At 39.3% G+C, this 25,301-nt stretch overlaps 1 protein-coding gene across 1 annotated transcript in view; it reads left to right on the top strand.

Moving 5' to 3' along the window:
* The window catches only part of si (sucrase-isomaltase (alpha-glucosidase)), a 187,492-nt gene that overhangs the window by 84,057 nt on the left and 78,134 nt on the right, over positions 1 to 25,301 (top strand). Inside the window, exons 23-26 of the mRNA XM_053500142.1 lie at positions 2,200 to 2,249; positions 3,957 to 4,130; positions 7,721 to 7,870; positions 24,875 to 25,078. Of these exons, the coding sequence (XP_053356117.1) occupies positions 2,200 to 2,249; positions 3,957 to 4,130; positions 7,721 to 7,870; positions 24,875 to 25,078 (578 nt within the window). The remainder of the gene's footprint in view (positions 1 to 2,199; positions 2,250 to 3,956; positions 4,131 to 7,720; positions 7,871 to 24,874; positions 25,079 to 25,301) is intronic.

Below are 25,301 nucleotides of genomic sequence, written 5' to 3'. Positions count from 1 at the left end.
GCTTTTTGATGAGGAAGAGGGGGTCTTTCTGGTGCTGCTGTGAATGACGAAGATGACACTTCTGATGAGGATATATATATTTTTAAACCTATGAATAGTCCATATTCTACTTCTACTTCTGAGAGCACAACAAAGATACTCACTTAAAAACTCAACTTTTCTTCGCACAAACGAAACCAAGGCTGTGTTCCAACCGGAACATAAATAATGCTTTCGTAGGGCACTTAGAAGGGAGAATAATTGCGATGGTATCGCTGTTATATCGTTTCGAAGTGAATTTGTAATCAAAATAACCAAAAATGAATAGCCTAATATCTGAGCACCGAAACATTAAGTTTTCCAAATCGCTCAAAGTGGTTGGGAAAATTTTTAGAAACTAATAGAGCGTAGGGTCGTTAACTGTGAATAGAACACACCCAGCCGCGGCAGGGAACTATGCTTCTAACCACAGGTCAAAGGCTGTAGTTCCAACCACGTAAGTTTGCGACGCTGTTTTCGAATGTTCGTTTGAACTATGTTTTCGAGAAACACCGAATTGTTGAACTATGTTGGTACCGACAGAACTTGCGACCATAGTTGGCTAACGATGCTTTTGGGAAACGCACCCCTGCTCAGGTGAAAGGTATGATGAATGAAGCAGTGGCTAAAGTCTAGTCTTCAACTCAGTGGTGCTGAAGTGGTAGTTGCTGGGTTATTTTGCTTGATAAATTGATGATATGCCTTCAGATTAGCTAAGTAATGAAATCCAAGCGCTGTGCACTCCATCCTATTCCATTGCCAGACCGAGGAGCAGTCCTGTATAAAGAGAAACTAGCATGTTATGCAAGGGTTAGTTTTATTCACCCTTACCATCCATCACAAGGTAGCATATTCAGTGGTAGTTTATCCTGAATTTTCTGCTCACATACAGGACTGGGTGTTGTTCTCCCTCAAAATCCTGTATGGGCACAGTACACAATCCGGTCTAATAACCGAATTCCATTCAGGCAAATTTGTTACCAAATCGCCACAGATGCAAATTCATTACAACCTCTGGAAAACTTAGTGGAGGTTGGCAACAGCTCCTTACAGCCTCTTTTGGGCTTAGTGTAAATTCTGTTAGAATTCTGTTAAAGTGTTCATCAGTGAAGGAAAATTAAAGCATGTTCAAAACTTTCGGCTGGTGTATCTCTACTAAATTTTTTGTTAACACCTTGGTAATGCCTTAGTATTCGATTCTGAAAATCTTTTATTAGGTTGTAATTGGTTCTTAAGCACTGGGAATGCCTCATAACGTAATCAGCAGCATTCAGTAGCAAAAGTCCTCATGTTAAATTAGGAGGGAAGTTATAACTAAATTAACAAAAGTACATGTTACCTTTCAAAGCATTATAGTGATTTTACTGTACTATATATATCTACTATACTTGTTGCATATGAACATGCTACTGTAGCAGTAACATTAAAAGAAGAAACCCCTCTCCTTCAGCATCCATGGCGAGTCTGACTTCCAGTAACTGAGTAAGTGGTTGTTTACATATGGTGGAGCACAGGACAATATGTGTCCACCTCTGAAAGGTGGCAGGGGTACCATACAGTTTGAGGGGAGCACTTAGTATTTAAACTTAGCACTTAGCTGGGTTCCCTAATGGTTTTAAAGCCTATTTTATCTTTTGCCTCAGGTGCAGGTGCCAAGGCCACTTGCCAGTAGTCTTTTGTGAGGTTGAGAGTGGAAATGAACTAAGCACATCTTACCAGCTCCACCAGGTCATTTACTCTCGTCAGCAGGTCATTGCCAAACTGACCCTACTGGGAGAGACTGCACCATGGGCCAGTCAACTCCTTTATGATTCCAGCATGTAACATTGTGCCACTTATAGAATTTTCTAAATTAGAATCTAAGAAATTATAGCGTTCTTATGTGGTCGGCTGTCCTACCATCACCCCTGTAGGAATCCTAAAGTTGTGATGAATGAGGTAGAAGTAGCAGTAGAACCCAGTCTCCTTATTGGAACTGTCTTATTTGCTCCCAAGTGCCATGCTGATTACCCATGCTGTTGATGTGTGTTATCCTCAGTATAAAAGTGTGTGTAATAACAGCTCAATGCAATTAAAATGACACTTTTAAATGTAATATGGATAAATACATGTGTTATACTTTTCCCCCATAATATTTGTGTATGCGTTTCTGGCTAAATGCTGACTCTCTGACTTTCTTAGATACTGTTTCATCTGGGGCCTACATTCATTACCACTTCTCGGTTATGCAGGTAGGTCTTTTAAACAGTTTTTACACATCTTTATAAATAGCATTGTACCTGCAACATGAAAATAGAAAAGGGCAAGTGTTACAAGAGAACTTGTATTTTCCATACAAGGGAATACAAAAAAATTTACTAAGCAAAGATACCTTTGATAACATTTCTACATAAAAGATATACTATAAAGAGGACTAAAGAGTAATATAATAAACAGTCAATAGTTGGTGTGAAAAGCCCTTTGCAAAAATAATCAGTAGTGTTAGATAAGCAGTTTTGTAAATAAAACAGCTGATTTTCTTCCAACTTCATTGTCTATATACAGTATATCCTTATACCATCCTCACATGAGCACTGTAAGGTATAATTCTTTTGCCAGACATTGATTAAATTTATAGTTATCAGCTATGAATACTGAGAAACAGTCAGTAGAAATGTGCATAATAGTACACTGGGTCTCAGGAGGTATACTGTATACAGTATATCGGACTGTATATAGAATAATTGCAGATTTAGTTGTTTGTTTGTTTTTGTTTGTGTGTGTGTGTGTGTGTGTGTGTGTGTGTGTGTGTGTGTATGCCTGTGATAACTTGCTACTCTCTGTGCACACCCCTGTGTACCCCACCTTGTGCCCTAAGCCTGCTGGCAAAGGTTTCAGGCTCCCAATACTTAACCCAATACACAGGATAAGTGATATAGAACATATCACACAGATAACCCAAGTAAATACGAAACACAGGTTTTAAATGATGATTAATTTATTTTTATTTATTAATTCACATATTTTATTTTAAAGTAAAAAAAAAAACTACCAACAATAAAATGTGTTAAAACACAAACAATGCAAATGAAAATTTGTTTACCATACTGAAATAATGTCATATATTGTCTACATTCTCACATTGAATTATTGGTGTGACATTAATGCTAAAAGCTGCTACACAATTGATTTGTGATTAGATTGGAACCACCTGACAAACAAACAAACAAACAAACAAACAAATAAATAAATAATCTTTCAGCTAGTTTCTCTCAAATTGGCAAACTAAACATTGCCTTGCTCTGTTCTTCCTTACCATGCAAGGCTACAAGAACCATTTACCTACAGTAAATGCAGACTGAATTCTCATTAGTGAACTTTTAGTTTAAGTTGTAAATTATACTTGCCCGGAAAGTGAATAACTGAATATAACTGTACTATGGTGATAAGTGTAGACAGTACAAATCCTTTATCTAGTGTATACACCTACAATTCTTACATCTGGCCTATATATAAATAATATTTTCTCATCTAGCTGAAACAACACAACATAACTGAGTTATTTTATGTGGTGGATGACAGTTGACACTTAAATCATGCAATGAATGTTTTCCTTAAAATACAAAGCTTAAGTTTTACCCAATAATTATTGTTCAACATTTAAGAATATGTATCAGAAGTTTGTGACCTGTGTGTATCATATTTGTTCAGTAGCTCTCGGTTCTGATTAACTATTTAGGTATATAACTGATGATATAACTGATTAGGATTTCATAAAGAAGAAAACTTTTTTGACATAATCAAATGGGCATGGATTTACTGTCCAGAATTACTTCTAATTATCTTGTGGTTGTAAATTTGGTTTAGAATACAATGATGTAAATGGACTCTAAATTGAGTTAATTTGGATTGTAAAACTTGGTATACACTGTAAGGGGAAAAATTGTGTATCCTTTTAGGAAGTGCTGACCATGCAAGTTCTGCATAATGGTTATGCTGACCCAAACAATCTGGTGTTTGAGAACATCACAGTTTTAGGACTGAGCAGGCCCCCAATGACTGTGACCATCAATGATGGTGACATGACTACTGCCATACCAGAATCCAACATTCAATATGACTCATTTAAGAGGGTAAGTGCATGTTTTCTCATTATGCTAACAATAATGCAAATTGCAAATTGATAGTCAACAAAGTGACAAAATATATTCCCTAGTAGCATAAATGCTCAATGAGTTTCATGAGTTTTTGGATACCATCGAAGCCTCGTCAGAACTTCAGAGACATGATAGGAATAAATTATTTTATTCAGTGGAGTTTCTATATAGCAATCAATATTTACTATCAAGTCCTTTATTATTAAAAAAATAATAAAGGTTGGGTAAAGAGTCAAAAAGAGATCTGTAGTTCTCCAATGTCACTTACTTAATCCATAAGTAAGGATTTATTCCTGAAGATCATGTACAGAGATTTACAACATAAAATAAGATTGTAAAATATAAAAATTTACCTCCCCCAATGTCCCACCCCCCACTTTCCTTCCAAAATATTTACTCAGTGATATTTAGATCCTAAAAAATTCCATTGCAATAACCAAAAAGTTGACTGGAAATTAATTTAAAAAAAAATCCCACAACCCGCCCTTCTCTAAAACAGCCACAGAGCAAACACATTATCCTCATTTCAGAATATAGAGCTCTATATTAAGAAAGATGGTTAGATTTCCATGGTGATATTTCAGATACCCTCACATCATCACCTAACCCACATCAAAAAATTTGGGGCATTTTCAATGTGTGCATGGGTGTTGCACTCAGTATCAGTCTCCAACATTCTCTTCAAAATCTTCAAAGGTATGAAGCAGATACTATAGCCTACATATAAGTGCAGGGCTTCTACTGCCTTACATGGACCACTTGCTGTGAATAATTCACTCCTGCATCTAGAACTTGAATGTCAAAGTAATATAAAACTAATATAATTTACCTCAAAATTACAAATAAAAATTTTTTAATTTTTAGTGTGTAAATAAACCTTTATCTAATTTATCTAATCTATAAGAGTTTCATATTCAATTACAATTTTCGTAATTTTAAAATTTTAATTAAAATTTAAATGTTTGTAATTTTACAAACTTCTACGTACTTTAAGAAAACAGATAAAAAAGGAAAAATTATATTGTATTTTTTCTATTAAAAATGTCAACAGGAAATTTAGTATTGAAATAATACTTAAAATAACAGTCAACTTACTCATTTGCAGAAAATGTCTGTAATTTTACAGATATTTGTATGTAGTTTTAAAAGAAGAGGAAAACTAGTACTGTAAAATTATGACTTTTTTCACAATGCAGAGTATAAAAGATCACATGGACTCCTCCATGGTTGGCTCTTGAACTTCCTAAGGGACTCTGTCATTTGTCTTAGAAATCAAGGTCTAATTCATTTATTGAGCTTAATTACTACTTCATTCAGATTACAAGACTTCAGACTCATTTGTTGTAGAAAAGTAGTGTCAGTGAACTGTTAGTTAATAGAAGGTCACATGTTAACACATGCATATGTTAAGCCACTGATATCTGTCATTTATCACAGCTTTTTCTTGGCATCACAATTCTCAAAAAAAATCACTAAGCCATTTGGTTATCTCAACCAAGAGAAAAAGGTTCTCCCATAGAAAGCTGCATGGGAGAACCTGGTACTGCCAGTGGCAATGGTGATAGCAATTTTGGGCATCGCCTCTTATGTAAGGGCCAGTTGTCAGTGTCAGGCTGAGAGTGAAGCTTAAACACACTTTTCCTATGTGGTCTTTTAGATCATTAACTTGTGAAAGGCAGTAGCTGTCTAACTCTCATATTCAAATGGGACTCCTGATGTTATTACATAGCCATAGACTCCTGTTATCATTGGGCACCACTACAATAGGGCTAGACTAATGGCTAGCATACTCCTCTATAACCCCCATCCTGCTGCATCCTCAACGCTTCCAGGTAGAATTTGAGTGATTTTGTGTTGAACTTCTAGGACATGATATGGATCTGCTTTTTACAACTATTGCCTGTAAACATTTTGATCTCTTTCTGTCTCATGTCTTTCCTAGCTGGGCCGTAAACACATTGTAGAACTGGCTTATTAGCTACTTTAGTCACCCATGAACCTGAGTCTGAGCTGTGGTGAGGTTTCCACAATTTGTCTATTTGCCGATGATGATTCTGATTTGCCTCACCTGCAGTAGCCAATATAGATTTGCTGATTTGATCAGGTGGGATCATTCCTTGATCAAAGAGAATGTCTTTGGTAATCCTAGCTAACTGAACAGGAGCACCAGCTATATTTTTTAGACATGGTTTTCTAAACGGGACATCTTCAGGGTTGTGATTGGCATAATTCACAATAAATTAGATATGCAGTAATTGTATCCTTAATCTATATCCCCTATCTATATACTAAAAGTGGTCCATTCTAATTGCTATAAAAGGCATGTTAAAGGTGTGCAAAGAAATATGATTGCAGGATAAAATTTTAATTTGAATTTGAATTTGGATTTCTTGGGACTGTTTTCTGACATTGGGGCACCTCACACAGAAGTTTTTCACCTCCCCTGGGCCAGTGGTCTTGAATTACCTTGGGAGTGTTTTGGGCTGCCAGACGACCTCCTAGGTAGTGTGAGAGTGCAAGAAGCATGATGACATTGATCTCTGAGTATGGTACAGTATTACTAGAAAATTACACATATGTTCCCATCACAACAGCAGTCTATCTTGAATCAGAAAAAGTACACCGGCAGCAGTTTGTTTTTGGACACAGCCACCTTTGTGGCATGCCAAAATAAAACAAGAGTACTGATGTAAATTTTAGACTCTTTGTTTCCTCCACCAGCCCTGTTTTCCATCTTCTGAGCCAGACAGCAGTAGCAAATTTTATTGGCTTCACTGGGAGGGCTGATTTGTTAGGATATGTCAGGACTTTTTTGCTGTAGCGTTTTTAAAGAAAGTTTTGGAGTTACTTTTTGCATGTACAAAGACAACTGATTAGCATTGGTGTTCGTAAGCTGGATGTCTTCTTTATAGCAGATGTAAAGTTTGCCCCAGCCATGCAAAGTTGTGTCATCAGCTCCGTAGCTATCCTTCCCGTGGCTGCCCATGACATTTGTGCTGATATTTGTGCCGAGTTCTATGGGATGACAATTTGGGCCTGGTCACAGTGGTAACAGTTACAATATTTTGTTACAATGGCATGTAAGTAGTAGGATATTTTAGACAGCAAGTGAACCTTTTTTTTCTGACAGTGATGTGTTGTAAGCAAAAAAAATGTATAGGTTAAGGATTTCCATAGCTTTTGTGAGCTATTCTTTATCTGCCGTGGTGATGATGACCAAAAGAGGTCCAAGAAAGTAAAACCATTGAAATAGCAATAGGGTCATGGGTGACCAAAGCTCAGGGATGCAAGTGGGGAGTGACAGCTGGCCTGTGTAGTCTGAACCAATAGAGCATAATGATTGGACTTTGGAGCAATAGAAAAAGTAATGTGGTCTGATGAGTCCAGATTGACATCAATCACGTCACATTGAGTATCACATAAATGCATTTTTCTTCCCTGATGGCACAAGCTTATTCCAGGAGTATGATGAATCTTCAGGAACTGGCTACTGTAATCAAATTCAAAGGTAATTGAATGAAATCTAAAAGTTGTTTGTAAGTTTGTCATACCAGTCTGTTTTGTAGGTGCTACATCTAAGAAATCTTCAACTACAGCTGGGAAAGAATTACACACTCACCTGGAATTCCGTTGTTGAGAATTTTCAACGGTTTGACTGCCATCCTGGGGAAAGCGCCACTGAAGATTCATGCACAAAAAGAGGCTGCATCTGGCAGGTAAGTGTACATCACATTTGATAATCAAATTTGAAATCAGCCTGAATGACTTGCATATGTAGAATTTTAAATCCTTTGTGGTCACAAAGACTTTATAGTAGGTTTTAACTTTTATTAAGACACGCTCATCTGATTTGCTTTGATTAATAGCTACAGTTTCGACCAACTTCCTAAAGAATTAGGGCAATGTTACTTAAGCTCACATTTCTATTGGGAGCATATTTTAAACATTATGTTTGTAATGCCCTGCCAAAGGCATTTTAGTCATGAAGTGGCTTTACATGATCATTGGTCTGGTATAAATATAAATGAGAAAGCACTACCTCAACAAACAATTACAGTGGTACCTCAGTATAAGAATGCCCAGCCTCACAAATTTTCGCCTTGTGAACTGAAATTTTGCAATTTGCCATGCATATGACCGTATTGAGCTAAACTGAAGGCCAGCTAAGGTGCATGTACGTCCACGAGCCATTCCAAATTTGTTCGCATCGATGAAAAATCAACCAATCAAGTTTACATTTTTTTGTGGGATTTTTTTGCTTTTTGTGTGAGATTTAGTGAACACATGGCACCATGGGGCCCAAGAATGTTAGCAAGGATGGTCGAAAGAAGTAAACTTTCAGTTTATTTTTTAAACCAAAGCCAGCGCCTAGAGAAATCATAATTTAAAGGTTAAGTAAAGTTTATTGTCTATTTATTTCATATTTTTTATTTATTTACAAGTCTTTTCTAAATGTTTTAATTTCCTATGGGAAAATGCATTTTGCAATATAAAATTACCCTGGATTAGTTTAAATTCGTATGCCAAAGTACAACTGCACCTAACTTTTCCTGCTCTGCACATTGAGCATTAAGTTTGCCACCTGGAATGCGTGTACAGTGTAGATAATCAGAGTCAAAGCCCACAACCCTTGTTCTGTGCAAAAATGTATTGCTAAATTTGGCTGACACTCATATGAAGCTTCTGCAGTCCCATCAAATCAAATGGGTAATTTTCAATTTACTTTTACCCCTTTCTTTTTCCAAAATAGTTTAAATTAGCCTCATGGCTGAAGTTAAGCCTTATTTGTTGCATATACTTCAATGCACAATGATATTATTTCCTTTGCATATTCTAGTTTAGGTAGCCTTGTCCGAAACAGCAATCACTGTCTACGGGGTCTGTGTTGTCTAAGGGTGCTGACTTTTGTACAGTATGTAGCAGCAGTGAGCTTAGTAGTACATTCAGACACCTCTGTTTAATAACATTGTAAATATTGTGAAGAATCTAAGGTTAAAACTGGGTTTCTAATAAGTTTTTATTAATAAAATTTTCTTTTGTAATAAGTTGTTTTTCTTTGAACGCAAAAAAGCGGCTTGTAGTAGCAACATTTTTGCCTGTGTTGGATTACGAGGATCCTTTGTACAGGAAGGCTTTTGCTCAATGTCTTCGAATCATTGATATCGCCTATCACTCTTTTCCAAGGTTTATTACTAATTGTAAAGTACTGACACTGTCATGCACTCCGGTTAGTTCCTGACAGGATGACTGAGCCTACAGCAGTAACCCCAGCGGATCACGTGCGTCGTGGTTGACACCGGAGCCGGGGAACCCATGCAATTAGGACGCGCCTTCCTAACCATGACTAAATGTGAACATTGCTTTAAAGAGGGTCTGTGAAAAAATTGACCCGACTCAGCAGTGATACGGGGTAGGGGACCATAAACTGCTGGCCATAAAGTGGGCCTTGGAGGAATGGCGACACTGGCTCCAGGGCGCCAGCAAGCCCTTTATTGTATGGACGAATCTTCAGAATTTGATAACTATCCGGAACTTAAAACAGCTCAACCCGAGACAGGCGCGGTGGGATATGTTTTTGGAACAATATGACTTTTATCTGTCCTACCACCCGGGATCTAAAAACAACATGGCCGACGCTCTCTCGAGACAACATGAGGAGGATGCCACCAGGGCGGATCCCGTAGCTGCCCTCCCACCATCCCGGATTCTGGCACCGCTCCAATGGGACTTGGAGACGAGGGATCGCCAGGCACAAGCCACGGGAGACGAACCAGCAGGTGTGCCACCTAGACGACTCTACATGCCACAGACACTAAGAGCCAAGGTCATCCACTGAGGACATTCCTCGTCCATCGCAGGACATTTTGGTAATCGTCACACTTTACTGTTTATACGACGAGCCTTCTGGTGGCCTTCCATGGCAAAGGACATCCAAGAGTTTGTTCAGGCGTGCCCAGTGTGCACTAGGGCCAAGGATATCAATTAACCGACCCCGGGAGAACTTTAATTGCTTCCTGTACCCCACCGACCCTGGACGCACATTGTCGTTGACTTTATCACGGGTCTGCCAGGTTCCGAAGGGAGGAACTCGATCATGACTATAGTCAATCGGTTTTCCAAGGCTGTGCACCTGGTAGCCCTCACCAGACTCCCATTAGCAAAAAATACAGCTAAACTGATATTGGACCATGTAGTCTGACTGCATGGGTTCCCAAGGCACATCGTCTTGGACAGGGGACCCCAGCTCACCACCCGCTTCTGGAAGGCCTTCTGCCGTCTGATCAATTCCACTTGCAGTCTGTCCTCCGGATATTACCCCCAGACTAATGGGCAGACGGAACGGACCAACCAACGGAGCGCTACCTGAGATGTTTTATTGCGGATCGCCCGTGCTTCTGGGCCCGCTACCTCATATGGGCTGAACTATCCAATAACCTTCACACCTCTTCTGCCACCAACTTAAGCCTGTTTGAGGTATGCCATGATTTCCAACCTCCGATGTTCGACCACCAAGGTCCGGAGGTTGATGTACCATCAGCCCAACAATTGGTCCGTATATGTCAACGGCTGTGGGAACAAGCAAGAATCGCTATCCGAAGAGCAAACAACAGCTATAGGAGCCAACATCGACGTCGACACCCCCCAGGAAGTAGGTAACAAGGTATGGCTATTAACTAGAAATCTCCACGTACAGACCAAATCACGAAAACTTTCCCCTAGGTTCATCGGTCCATACCGCATCTTTTAACAGATGAACCCTGTCACCTACCGGCTCCAGCTGCCTGTGGCGCTCCGCATTCACCCAGTGTTCTACACGTCTCAACTCAAACCCTTCATCACCTCTCCAATGATTCCACCCACCCTCCCTGCTCCTTGATTCGCGCCCTTGGGGCAGAGGCACCCAGGAACGGAAACGGTCTTGGATTCTGGCCTGGTTCATTCACGACCCCGAACTTATTCGAGACTACCGTCGTCAGGTATCCTCTGTCAGGAGCTGGTCGTGGACAGTGGAGTACTATCATGCACACTCAATCCGCGACCCGCACTAGGACCCAGAAGTAATGCGGTCGCAAACCAGGAAGTATAAGAGTACTCAACATGTCGCGGCACATCGCTCAGTCATTGAGTTTGCCCATGTTGTTTCACGAGCTACATTGGCTAATCTGTGAGTACTCACTTTATTTGGTAAACTTCTCGATTGAGTATGTGTCACTAGGACGCGGGTTAATTTGTGTTTTCTCTTGCTCTCTATCCGGGAGAGTCCTAACAACAACAAGCGTGGTTATCCTGCCTATTTGTGTCAATTCCCCATTTGGGTTTACCATCCATGCTACAAAGGGCTAACTGCTAATCGCTACGTCTTCTATTCAGCTCCGGTTAGTTCCTGACAGACACACTGCTGTGAGTTATATAATTGGGTGGGATGGCCTGCTTGGCCACTCAAAGGGTTTGTCAGTGGTATTCCTTTATATATAAGTCAATTTTGGGATTACTACCCAGTTACATTAGTTCCTTAATTCCACAGAGAAGTGCTGATTCCTATTGCATACGTTCACAAGATCATTTATTGCTTCCTTTTGCCATCTCAGGGAGTTTTTCCTTGCCACTGTCGCCTGTCACTGTCACTGTTTTCTCACACCTACACTTTTATAAATTTTCTTTTCTAAATTTTTTTTTTTTTCATTTTTGTGAAGCTGCTTCGAGACATTGAACATTGTTAAAAGCGCTTTATAAATAAAATTGAATTGAATTAAATTAAATGTCCGTATTGAAATGGGTAAAATAACTTTTTCCACTCAGCACCTTATACATGGAATATATAACGGAATGACTGGAAATTAAAAGAGTTGATTTTTTGAAACACATTTAAATTCAGATTGAGAGTTTTTAAGGCTGATTCCATTGCTTGTACATGTTTTATATAGTTTTTTTTTTCTTTTATCTGTTTTTATTTGTATCTCTTTGTATTTCTTAATTGTGTAACTTTTTTTTGTATTTATTGCTGCCTATCTTGGCCTGGAGTCTCTTGAAAAAGAGGTTTTAAAACTTAATGAGACTTTTCTGGTTAAATTAATGTGTAAAAAATAAAAGAAAAAATAAACATATTGTGTGAGTAACTGTGTGTTTATGTACAGGCATGGTAAAAGGCCAGTACGCAATGTCACACAATCACTAATTTACTGTACGTATGTCCACCATTGCACAAAATATCCTCATAAACAAAGCTAACGTCAAAACAAAGAGATCGGCACACAGACAATTACATCATCGGCACACAATGACAATGAAAATGAACTGAAGTTTTGGAATATCTCCACTTTGGATGGAGTTTTTTTAAAACTCCATTTTCAACAACCAAAACTGTTTGCGCTTGGAAAAAGGCAAAAAACCGCAGAGAAAAATCTCTGTTTTTAAAAATACCCGGTTACGTGTGGACATGGCCTTAGTTTAGCAGTGCATCTTTCATTAGTCTGTAGGGCTAACTAAGCCTAGTAGAGCATTTCTTTCTAGCCTTAGCCAAGCTCTTCGTCTTTCAGTGTCTTGTGTGCATAAATTTAAATTTGAATTGTGTTACTCATGACAGGACATAAAATTGATTTAAAAAAAATATATTTTATTTTTCTAAAATATTAATTGTTGCTATTTAAGTGTTGACAGTTGTGGCAAATTGACGTTCTCTTATATACTGTAGATATGTAGATTCCTTTTTACTATATACAATGCCTAATATACCATGCATTCCATAGTTATTTTTATTTAAATGAACTACAATTTTTCTAGTTTATACAGTATTCTGCCTCTGTCTTATATTCTGTTTGTTTATGAGCAGATGTCATGATACCTAATAAGCAGTTGTCATGATACGGTTCAAAAGAGCTGACAAATAGAGAGAAGATGATTACTTGTCCAATAAAATGTATTTTCTCTTAATTATAATTGTCACTTACTGACGTACTGTCATTGATGGGGGGTGTAGGTGCATGTTTTTCACAAGTTCTGACGCGTGTCTTTAGTTACACAGTGTCACTGACGACATCAGACGTTTCGTTGATTTCTTTGTCTCTTGTTTATTTTCAACATCAAAAACAACGGTTGTTACAGTTTCTTGCATAAATCCACTGTAGTCACGACAAGTCGCTTGCTGTGTTCTGTAGCTTCGATAGATTACAGTTACAACAACTTATTTTACTGTATTCCTTTTAGCTTACTGTCTCACGGTCAAAAGCTTGTGTGCTCCACACCTTTCTGTATCCTTCCGTGTCTTAACAACAACTACAACTAACGTGCGTGATAGACATGGAACTGCATAACTGTGGGATGATGTCACAGAACAACCCACGAAATGATGTCACAATACAAATTATATGTATGATACTTAATGCTTAATGCTTAACTAATAAACTGAAATAAGATAAACATAACAACAAATCACAAGAATGAAATATGGCCCTTACATTTCCAGCCCCTAATTGACAGGCAGGAAGACTGACAATTACACACAATTTTTTGTTTTGTTGTTTTTTCCTTTTTTTTTTTTTTTTTTTTACAATTGGGCCACAACATTTACTATTGGATTAAAATTTGAATTAACTTTCTTAACACTTTAGAATTAACTTTCTTAACACTTTAGACATTTGTTAACGGTTTAACTTAAGGTATTCATATCGCTGCGTACCAAATGAAAGGAACATGACTAATTTCACATATCAGGCACAGCTTATCGATGGGTCTTTCCAGGGTACTGGTTTTAGTTTTGACCAGTACACGTCTCACAAGTCCTTTTTTATCAGGGAACACTTTCGTGATCCGTCCGACGACCCATGAATTTCTTGGAGAAGACTCATCAATTATTAGAACTACGTCTCCAATCGAGAGGTTTTTTCTCACCTGAGACCATTTTTGGCGCTCCTGAAGCAAGGGCAAGTATTCACGCACCCATCGCTTCCAGAATAGGTCGGCAAGGTACTGAATTTGCTTCCACTTGCGACGTGCATAAATGTCCTCTTTTTTGAAAAGTCCAGGAGGCAAGTTTGGCAGTTTTTTCATCAGCAGCAGGTGGTTAGGTGTCAGGGGCTCCAGGTCTGTGGGATCGTCTGTAGCGGTGGTAAGGGGACGGTCATTCATTATAGCTTCCACCTCACACAGAAATGTGTGCAAGCTCTCATCGTTTAGTGTTTGTTCTTTTAGTACAGACCTCAAGATTTTTTTAACTGACCTTATCTGCCTTTCCCATATTCCACCGAAGTGAGACCCAGCAGGAGGATTAAATATCCATTGTATCCCTTTTTGCATGAGGACGCCTTCAATTTTTGACTGGTTCCACTGTTGGATAGCTTTACGCAGTTCGGTCTCAGCGCCTATAAGGTTTGTTCCATTATCACTTCTCATAACTGACACCTGGCCTCTTCTGCACATGAAGCGTCGAATAGCATTTAAGCAGGAGTCTGTATCTAATGACTGCGTGACTTCAATGTGCACGGCTCTTGTTGTCAGACAAGTAAACAATACGCCATATCTTTTAACATTACTTCTACCTCGTTTGACCTCGAAGGGTCCAAAATAGTCTACCCCTACGTTAGTGAACGGTGGGTGATCTGGTGTTATTCTATCGCGTGGCAGTTCTGACATTTTATGTTCACTATTCTTCGCTCTGATCTTTCTGCATGTCACACAACTGGACAGAAACTTTCTCACAAGGGAATTTGCTGTCGGAATCCAGTATTTCTGCCGCAATTTTGAAAGCATGTAATTCCTTCCACAATGTCCAACCTGTTCGTGAGTGTTCCATAAGATTAGAGTTGTAATGTGTGAGTCTTTGGGTATAATGACAGGGTGTTTTGCATGCTCAGGCATTGCAGACCTACCAAGACGTCCTCCAACTCTTAGCACTCCGTCCTGCAGTACTGGATCTAGTTTGAAAAGACAACTGTTTCTTTTTACGGATGCATTACCCTTTTGTAACATGGAAATTTCGTCTTTGAATTTTTGGTTTTGAACGAACTTAATGACTTCGTTTTCTGCCATTGTTAAGTCCTTAATTGTTAGAGACTTATGGTTTTCTGTTATTGAGTTGTTTGCCTGTCCCTTAATCCCTTTTGTTTTCTGTTTAAGCATGTCCTTAATGCAAAGAATCCAGGCAACGGATCTTTTTAACTTATACCAGTCAGAGTGATAGTTAATCATTTTACTCACGGCATCTGTGCTCTCTGTAGTTTTTACGAGATTCACTGAGGCTGAGTGTTTGATCTCAATGTCATCCTCTTTCGTCGACAGATCGTGAATGTTCTCAGGCCATTTACTCTCTAGTATTTTAAGAAAGGGTGGACCATGGATCCAATTGTTGTTTTTCATGAATTTTTCACAGGAAACTCCTCTGGAAGCAGCGTCAGCTGGGTTTTTTGAAGTGTTGACGTACCTCCACTGCTGTGGCTTGGTTGACTCTCGTATGATGGAGATTCTGTTAGCGACAAAGGTTTTAAAGCGAAGTTTTTCATTAACAATGTATCTCAAGACAGTTCTGCTGTCGGTCCAAAACACAGAGTCCAGCAGTTCTATTTCCAGTTGACCTTTCAACATTTTGTCGTTGTTTACGGCAACCACTGCCGCTGTCAATTCCATTCGGGGGATAGTAGTTTGTTTCAAGGGCGCTACGCGAGAATTCCCCATCATGAATGCACAGTGTGTAAGTCCATCAGCATTTACTAACCTAATATATGAGACAACTCCATATCCCATTTCACTTGCATCTGAGAAGTGGTGAAGTTGTGCTGTATTTGTGACTCCAAAGTCAACTGGTTTTACGCATCTTGCTACACTAAACTCAGACAATTGATGCAACTCGTGTAGCCAGGCCCTCCATCTTTTTATAAATTGTTCGGGAATGTCATCGTCCCAAGCGAGTCTCTCTTTACATAACTGCTGCATTAAGATCTTAGCTGGCAGTATGACTGGTGCAAGGAAGCCTAAGGGGTCATAAATTGAACTAGTGACTGACAAGATTCCTCTTCTAGTCGCAGGCCGCTCTTTTAAACTAATCTTGAACTTGAGCGTGTCTGAATTAATACACCACAGCACCCCTAGAGCTCTTTCAACAGGGAGTGCGTCTTTACTCAAGTCTAAGTCCCTCATGTCTTTAATTCTCTCACCCTCAGGGATGGAAGCTAGCAATGTACGACTATTACTTGCCCACTTGGTGAGGTGAAACCCTCCACTTGCGCACAGTTTGGTGAGATTACTATATAGCGCAACTGCTTGACTATGACTAGAGACAGACTTCAAGCAGTCGTCTACATAAAAGTTTTTAAGTACTGTGTTGACTGCCTCGGCAGATGCATTGCTGCGGTTTTCTTCTGCTGTTTTCCTAAGGGCGAAGTTAGCTACACTTGGAGATGATTTTGCACCAAACAAATGAACAACCATTTTATACTCAACCAAGTCCTGACTCACGTCTCCGTTCGGCCACCACAGAAAACGCAACAAGTCTGTGTCCTTTTCCGGAACTCTGACCTGATAGTACATGGCTTCCACGTCTGCCATCATGGCAACTTCTTCTTGTCTAAAGCGTGCGAGCACCCCAATGAGTGAGTTTGTCAGGTCGGGTCCGTGCAGAAGCTCGCTATTTAATGATATTCCCTGATAGCTGGCAGCACAGTCAAAGACTACCCTTAGCTTTTTCTTTTGAGGATGGTACACACCATGGTGAGGTATGTACCACACTTGCCCGTCTTGTCGACTTAGGTGGGGTGTGGGGACCTTGACTGCATGACCCTTCTCAAACATGTCATTCATGAAGTTTAAATACTCTTTGTGAAAGGAGCGGTTATGCTTAAACTTCCGTTTGAGGTTCAGTGCGCGCTGCATGGCTGCGCTTCGGTTATTGGGCATTTGAATAGCTGCTTTCTTAAATGGGAGACCGATGTAGAAGTGATTATCGGTAAATTGCAGGGAGTTAGTTACAGAGTCTAAAAACTGATAGTCCTCTTGTGACAACTCAGTCTTGTCATCACAGTTCCGTTCAGGAAAATCATGGTTGTACTGTTGTATCAGCATTTGTTCTACACTTTCGATGGAGACTCTGTTGACTGCAACGCTCACTTGCTCATTGTCACATGTGCCTTCCTCGACCGACTCTCGAAGAGGTCCATTTATGGTCCATCCAAGAGCAGTCTTTACTGCATATGGCCCATTGTGCCTGCTGTTAATTACTCGCCATGGTTCTAGGAGCCTGTGCTCTTTGTTACCTATGAGAATTTCAACTCCAGCATTAATGTAAGGCAGTTTTACTTCGCTGAGGTATGGCCACTTATCAATGTCGTGCTGTTGTGGAATATTTTCCACTGAGACTGGGATACTCTTTTGTGTGAACACTTTGGGGAGTTCAACAAAGGTGTTTTCTTCCAGACTGCTAACCTCTAGATCAGTAAGCACGTAACTTTCTACTTGTTTCCTCGCGTTCATGGTGCTTAACATGATGTCAATTTTTTTACCTTGTATGTTTAATCGCCTTGCTAATGACTCTGTACAAAAGGTAGCAGAGCTACCTGGGTCCATAAAGGCGTATACTTTTACTGTCTTGTTGCCTTTCTTGGACTTTATTTTAACAGGTACTATGGAGAGAATACAGTCATCTCCAGCCCCGATACACGCACTCGTTTCGTGACTCGCTGCAACAGGCAATGTTTGAACTGGTTCGGTTTCGTCAGCCTTTGCGATCGCTTGAGCTGTGTCTTTTGTTGCAATGTGTAGCATGCGAGGATGTTTCTTTGAGCACAGCTGACAGGTAATTTTCTTTGTGCAGTCTTTGCTTAAATGTCCTTTTACTAAACAGCCAAAGCAGAATCCATTCTTTTTTAGAAAGTCCAATTTGACCTTATATGTCTCATTGTTAAACTTGTGGCATTCGTCTAGGGTATGATCTTGCTCACAGGATGCACAAGGTTTAGTGAAGGCACTAATAACTAATGCACCACTACTCTTTACTGTGATTGAGTCTCTATGAGTTTTACCAACCTGTTTTACGCCGGTCGCAAAGCTGCTACCTCTCTTTTCTTCCATTTTTTGCTTGAATCCTGAAGGGGATTTGTTGCTGTGCTTTTTACCACTAGTCGTTGTACCACTAGTCGAAACGTTCAGGTCTCCAAAAAGTGGGTTAGACATTGCCTTTGCTTCCCGTTCTACGAATTTCATCAGCTGCACGAACTTAGCTGTTTCTTCATTGCGCTCTTCGTACTCGTATACGTGGCTTCTCCATTTTTCTCGCAATTTGTAGGGCAGTTTTGAGGCAACACCTCTCAAGTTGGTAGCATTGTCTAGCTCATCCATGTAATCGATGCTTGACATGGTATTGTAACATTTTACTAGGAACACGGAGAAAGTTTTTAGCGACTTTCCGTCCTCTGACTTTATTTCCGGCCAGTTGAGTGCCTTTTGCATCAGCGTTGTAGCGATTATTTGTCTATTTCCGAAATTGTCATGTAACAGTTTCATAGCCTCTGCGTAGCCACGATGTTCTGGCATGAGCAGGCAGCTTCTCACTAGGTCCTTAGGCTGTCCTTCAGTATACTGCTCGAGGAAGAACAGCCTTTCATGATTGCTATCAGTGTTGGTCTCGATGGCATATTTAAAAGCTCTTACGAAGGACGTGAACTCAAGAGGGTCACCATAGAATGGAGGAACGTTGCGCGGAGGTAAGGAATGTTGCCTCTGACTCTTCGCAAACATTTCTGTAAGATCTGCCTGAAGTGGCATCCTACCCTCAGGCTCCACTATGTCAGTGTTGTAAAGTGAGTGTTCGTTACCTTGGGTGGGCCGTTCCATTAGGGTGCTTGACATTATGGGTTTGGCACTCACGGGCATGCTTAAGTGGGTTGCTCGGAGGCGTGATGGCAGCTCAAGATATTCCGTTGCCGAACTGTGGTCGCAGTGGTCTTTGTGCTCCGGTTTGGAAGCGCACGCACCGCGCGTTTTGATGGTCACGTCCTGTCTTGCAGGACCTTGCCGTTCTTCACAACCCTGATACACTTTTATTTTTGCATTAACCTTTGCAAGCTTCGCTTCGAGTTCCAGCCTTTCCTTTTTAACCTTTAATCGTGCTTGGAATTGTGCTTCCTCTATTTCTAACGCCTGCCGTTGCTCTAAGATTGCTGCTTCAGCCAGCAAGGATGCTCTGTCAGCTTCTGCCTGTTTTAGCCGAGCTAAGGATGCTGTAGATGTTGAGGACCTTTTGGATGCTACCGTCACTACGCTTCCGTGCTTGTTAGGAGCGAGCGCCCTTAGTTCCACCATTGACACACTGTCCTCTGGTAAAACTCCGTCGTCGAATGTTTGAGGCGGCTTAGAGCGGTTCTGAGTTTCTGTAATCCACGTCTCTACCCTTTTCCTGAATTCTGTGGCGCACAGCAATTTAGACATATACCAGTTTCGCCGATCATGTTCGCGTTCGTTTTCGTTTAGGTGCAATCGCACATCCCTATTGCTTTCAACAAAGTTCTCCAGTAGCGCCTTGTATTTCGTATGGTATTTGGTTTCAACGTCATACAGATTGCAGGCATCGTACATAAGCAACTCTAATTCGCCAGTTAATGCAGTCAATTGACTCCACTTGCCTTCTCTGGCGTTCTTCAGTTCGTGAAGCTTGTCTGCGGCTTCTTTGTCGTCGGGCGCCATCACATGCTCAGGTTCGGCGACAGCAGCGTTGTCCTCGCCGTCTGACATAGTGAAATTTAAAGCAGGCAAAGTCCGTTTATCGCTTTCGGTTTCGGTTGCTCGTTGGCAGTCGATGCGCGTTTTGAAGTCGCACGTGCGCTCTTCAGTCCACGTTCACACTCTTAAATCACTTATCTTCATTTTGCAGCGGAGCAAGCTTTTGACTTTATTGTAGGTGCATGTTTTTCACAAGTTCTGACGCGTGTCTTTAGTTACACAGTGTCACTGACGACATCAGACGTTTCGTTGATTTCTTTGTCTCTTGTTTATTTTCAACATCAAAAACAACGGTTGTTACAGTTTCTTGCATAAATCCACTGTAGTCACGACAAGTCGCTTGCTGTGTTCTGTAGCTTCGATAGATTACAGTTACAACAACTTATTTTACTGTATTCCTTTTAGCTTACTGTCTCACGGTCAAAAGCTTGTGTGCTCCACACCTTTCTGTATCCTTCCGTGTCTTAACAACAACTACAACTAACGTGCGTGATAGACATGGAACTGCATAACTGTGGGATGATGTCACAGAACAACCCACGAAATGATGTCACAATACAAATTATATGTATGATACTTAATGCTTAATGCTTAACTAATAAACTGAAATAAGATAAACATAACAACAAATCACAAGAATGAAATATGGCCCTTACAGGGGGAAAAAAAGTTTAGTCAGTAAGATTATTATTTAAAGTTAAAGCCCAAATACATGTCTGCCAGTCCCACGATGAACCCTTTATTTATTTATCACAGAATTTTCACAAAGATTTTGTTTAGTGTGAGAACATTATATGGTGTTGGTTTCCACTGGATTGGGAGCTAAATATTAGAAAAATGTACAAAATTTACCCAGTTCACAGCAAGATTTTAAATCTACTGTCATTTCATAAGACTGGTTTTGGGTCCTCCAATGTATGAGACGTAAATATATTATCGAAACCCAATTGAAAAAAATTATGCCAAGTATATTATGATCCTAGCATGCCAATGCATATTTAACCTGCCAGCTGTTTGCTCTGCCAGACTAATGACGTTAAAGATTACTATTTTGGAACCACTCATTTTGTACTAAGTATATTTAAGTTGTAATTAAATTATACAAAAGCACAATTTTAAGTGTATTAAGTGTACTTTTGTGTGCTAAAAGGGAACAACTTCAAGTATACACTATTCAGTACACTTAAAGTACAGTATATGGCTGTGTATGTATTAATGTACTGTAAATACCTGACAGTATATTTTTAATGTATTACTGTATAATTATATCTTTAATGTATAATAAGGTCATTACAGCAATATTTGTACAAATACATACACAAGTAATATACCATTCATATATTCTGATTGCAGCAGTAGTCTGCTGTAGTATTTCTGGCCAGTTACAAATACTAAAAAAGTAAAATTTATGGTTAATAAAAAAAAAAAAAAAAAAAAAAAAAAATTGTTATATCATATAAAGTGTTTGCCCCCTCACTGATTTCTTATTTTTTGCATCGTTGTCACACTTTAATGTTTTAGATCATCAAACAAATTTAAATATTAGTCAAAGATAAAACAAGTAAACACATCATGCAGTATTTAAATTAAGGTTTTTATTCTAAAAGGAAAAACAAAATCCAAAACTACATGGCCCTGTGTGAATCTATAGCCTAGTTGGGCCACCCTTAGCTGCAGCAACTGCAATCAAGCGTTTTCGATAACAGCAATGAGTCTGTTACAGCGCTGTGAAGAAATTTTGGCCCACTCATCTATGCAGAATTGTTGTAACTCAGCCACATTGAAGGGTTTTGAGCATGAACCGCCTTTTTAAGGTCATGTCACAGCATCTCAATTGGATACAGGTCAGTACTTTGACTAGGCCACCACAAAGGCTTTATTTTGTTTTTCTTCAGTCATTCCGAAGTGGACTTCCCGGTGTACTTTGGTTCATTGTCTTGCTGCAGAACCAAAGTTCACTTCAGCTTAAGGTCACAAACAGATGGCCAGACATTGTCCTTCTGGATATTTTGGTACACAGCAGAATTCATGGCTCTCACTATGGTTCGGGGCAGTCCCAACGCTTTAGAAATGGCTTCATAATCTTTTTCAGACTCATAGGTCTCAATTATTTTCTTTCTCATTTGTTTTTGCATTTCTTTGGAATAAATTGGAATTTGGAGTGATTTTTTTATTTTAAACAGGTGTGGCAGTAAACAAGCCTGGATGTGGCTGGATGGGGGGGGGGGGGGGTACATTAATTAAAATTAATAACGCTAAATGCATTTTTTTACTATAACAAGTGTATTATAGACATGTAAAGTTATAATGCAGCAGTTTGAGTAAGTGTAGCTTTGTCATGTTAAGTGACACAAGAGATAGAGTTCATATACATCAAAATTAGTTTCAACGTGCAAAAACGAGAAATTTTGAGTGTGTGTGCAAGAGAAAGCGTATACAATTATTTTGAAGTATGTTTAAAGTTTCATTCCAAAATTGGGTAAAATCATGATGTTACTATAATTTTTTTATATTAACTAATGCTACATTTTTTTCTAAGCATATTTGCAATGTGCTGTAGACGATTTGAATATATTTGTATTACATAAAACCACTGTTTTTTTCCACTGGAGAAGAATGAATTCTAATCACTGTACAGACAAAATCTTTCTTTTATTCATATAGATCTAGATGTTATGGCTTCTCCAATAAGCACAAATATATGTACTTAATCTTTTACCCTAAAAAGATTAGATGAATTAACTGTATATAAAAAACACACACCAAAAGGATTGATAAGGACAGGGGTAGCTTAAAGATTCTGGGTTACTGATCAGATAAGCAAGGATAAACAAAAAATAATTTCACTTTACTGTAAGGCACATGTGATAAATAGTTGAACCTTATCTTATTTCACTCAGCATAAAGTCATTCTACATGCAGAGAGCAGTTTTAGGGCTTTCACACAAATAAAGCATGTGTGTTTATTGATACTGTATGCTGATGTGGGGCACTCAAAAAAGAAAGATGCCATTAACTTCAGGCCTTTAAGCCAAATCGGGAGCCTGTCTTAAATATATTTTTTACATAGTGTGTACACTTCGATCTGTGTACACATGCTGGCATAGGATATCTGTTTCCATGTTTTGATGGCATTGAATAGTAAATACTGTCTCTGTGTTGGCTGCATAATGTAGTCCTAATTTCAAAGTCTACCTCAACCAAATGGGAAGCAATGCCCATGTTACCTTGATAAGCATGATTACCAGGCTTAATCCTGATTCTAAAGCCATACAGATTCAATCTGTCCAGGCAATAAATGTCTGTGAATAGACCTTCTGTATGCTGATTTGAATGAAACCTACAGTGTCACTCCCCTGCCCCTACTAGGGACTTTATGTACAAATCAGACTCATGCCACATACAGAAGTTCTCAAAATACACTGCCATTGTGTGGTGTATTAGGGATGGACAGGAGGGCAAGTACAGAAGGATAGGTCAAGGACTTTGTGGCATAGTGCAATCTAAACCAGCTACAACTAAAAATCACTGAACAAGACCAAAAAAATGGTTATTGACTTTCATTGGTCCGGGTCTCCTGTGTTACCTGTCTCCATCGAGGGAGTGAATGTTTAGAGGGTCAGATCATACAGATACCTGGGGATATAGCTGGATGACAATTTAGACTGGTCAGTGAACATTGACTATCTGTATAAGAAGGATCAGAGCCAGCTGTTCTACCCAAGTAGACTATGATCTTTCAACATCTAGAATAAGCTCCTGCTGATGTTTTATTAATCAATGGTGGTGTGCTGGGGAGGTTCCAACTGATTGGACAAGTACTACTTTTCCACTGCTCTGGTTCCCATGCTGGTTTACAATTTTGGAACCAGTGCCGCGCTTTTCCACAGAAAAAAATTGGTGCTGGTGCCCTAAAATGAGCACCGAACCGGCCCCTAAACTCTGCTGGTCAAGTCGTGAGAACCTGTGACGTCACAAAAAGTCTAAAACAAAAGTGCTCTTAGCAATTTAGACATCCGCCGAGATTAAGCAGAAATTGAAAAGTGCTTTAAGAAAAAAAAAGTGTATGAGGAAATAAGAGAAGAATTAATAGTCACAGGCTTCACACTAACAACCAACCAAATAGTGAATAAGCTTGTTGTCTATGTTGATCTCTTTCAGCTGTTATAACACGTCGAATATGCTGCCTTTGGATACTAAAATACATTTTCATAGTTTGGAGAATAACCAGTAAACTGACTTCAAAAACTTCCATGTTCGTTTCTGTTTAGTTGGCGTGGCCTGTGACGTATTATCATGCAGCTCCTGCTAAGCTCCTGTCTAGTGTAAATGCGGGCCGGTTCTTGGTGGTTCCCAGTCCAGCACCAACCGAGCACCAGTGTACTGGAAATGAGGTCGGGAGGGATGGTTCGTTGGTTGGTTTGGAGCTGGACTCTCTCTAGGATGTGGTGGAGCGGAGGACACTTAAAAAAAATGCTGTCCATCATGGGGGTCCCCGACCACCAACTGCACATAGTTTTCTGCAAACAGAAGTGTGTTTTCAGTAAAAGACTTCTTTCACAAAGTTGCTTAAGGGACAGACTTAGTAAATAATTTGTCCCCAGAGCCATTCGTCTCTTCAACACCTCACTATAAGGACATGGAATGTGGGCTGGGAGATCTATTTTGCTGTTATGCACAGACTCGATTTCATTGTCACTTTCATGCTGCGCTTTGAACACTTTGTACAAATTAATACTATTTCATGTCAAGGCTGCACTGCAATTAACCTAATTTCTCTCACTTGTGATTTATATTCTTTATTTATATGCTAATATGCTTATATATCTCGTAGTTTTTGTTTTTAGCATTGCATTAGTAACTTCTGTTCAGTTTTTACATTGCCGACTATATATAAGATATACAGTACAGTGTGCAGTCTACAATCTGTCTTTGGCTTAATATGTCTATTGCCGCTGGGTGTCTGGAATTGTAATTTGATCAATAATCTATCTATCTATCTATATGTCTGTCTATAGCCCACAAATCTCAACGGTGTTCCATGGTGTTATTTTCCCATGGATTATGGCTACATCTCAGACCTTGTGGAGGAAACACCAACTGGATGGAGCTTTAATATCAAGCGTAATGAAAAATACCCTATTCAACGTATTTTATCAAAAGACATCAACACACTGCGAGTAGAAATCACATATCTGAGTGGACATTCCCTACGGTTTAAGGTAAACACCTATGGCTTCCAGAATTTTGATTGTGGGGCATTGTGAATTGTATTGAATTGTTGTGACCATTGATTCAGCTTTGATAATTTACAAAAGTAGTATCTAAAGATAAGTGAAGTAAAATGAAACAAATATATAAAGAGCAAAATAAAAGCTACCACACATTTAAAAAAATATATCTCAAATTTTAATTAAATGCATTTTACAGACTGACCATTATTTG

Source organism: Clarias gariepinus, chromosome 7 (genome assembly GCF_024256425.1).
Source record: "Clarias gariepinus isolate MV-2021 ecotype Netherlands chromosome 7, CGAR_prim_01v2, whole genome shotgun sequence".
NCBI classification, from domain to species: domain Eukaryota; kingdom Metazoa; phylum Chordata; class Actinopteri; order Siluriformes; family Clariidae; genus Clarias; species Clarias gariepinus.
This window is presented reverse-complemented; position numbering and strand designations above follow the sequence as displayed.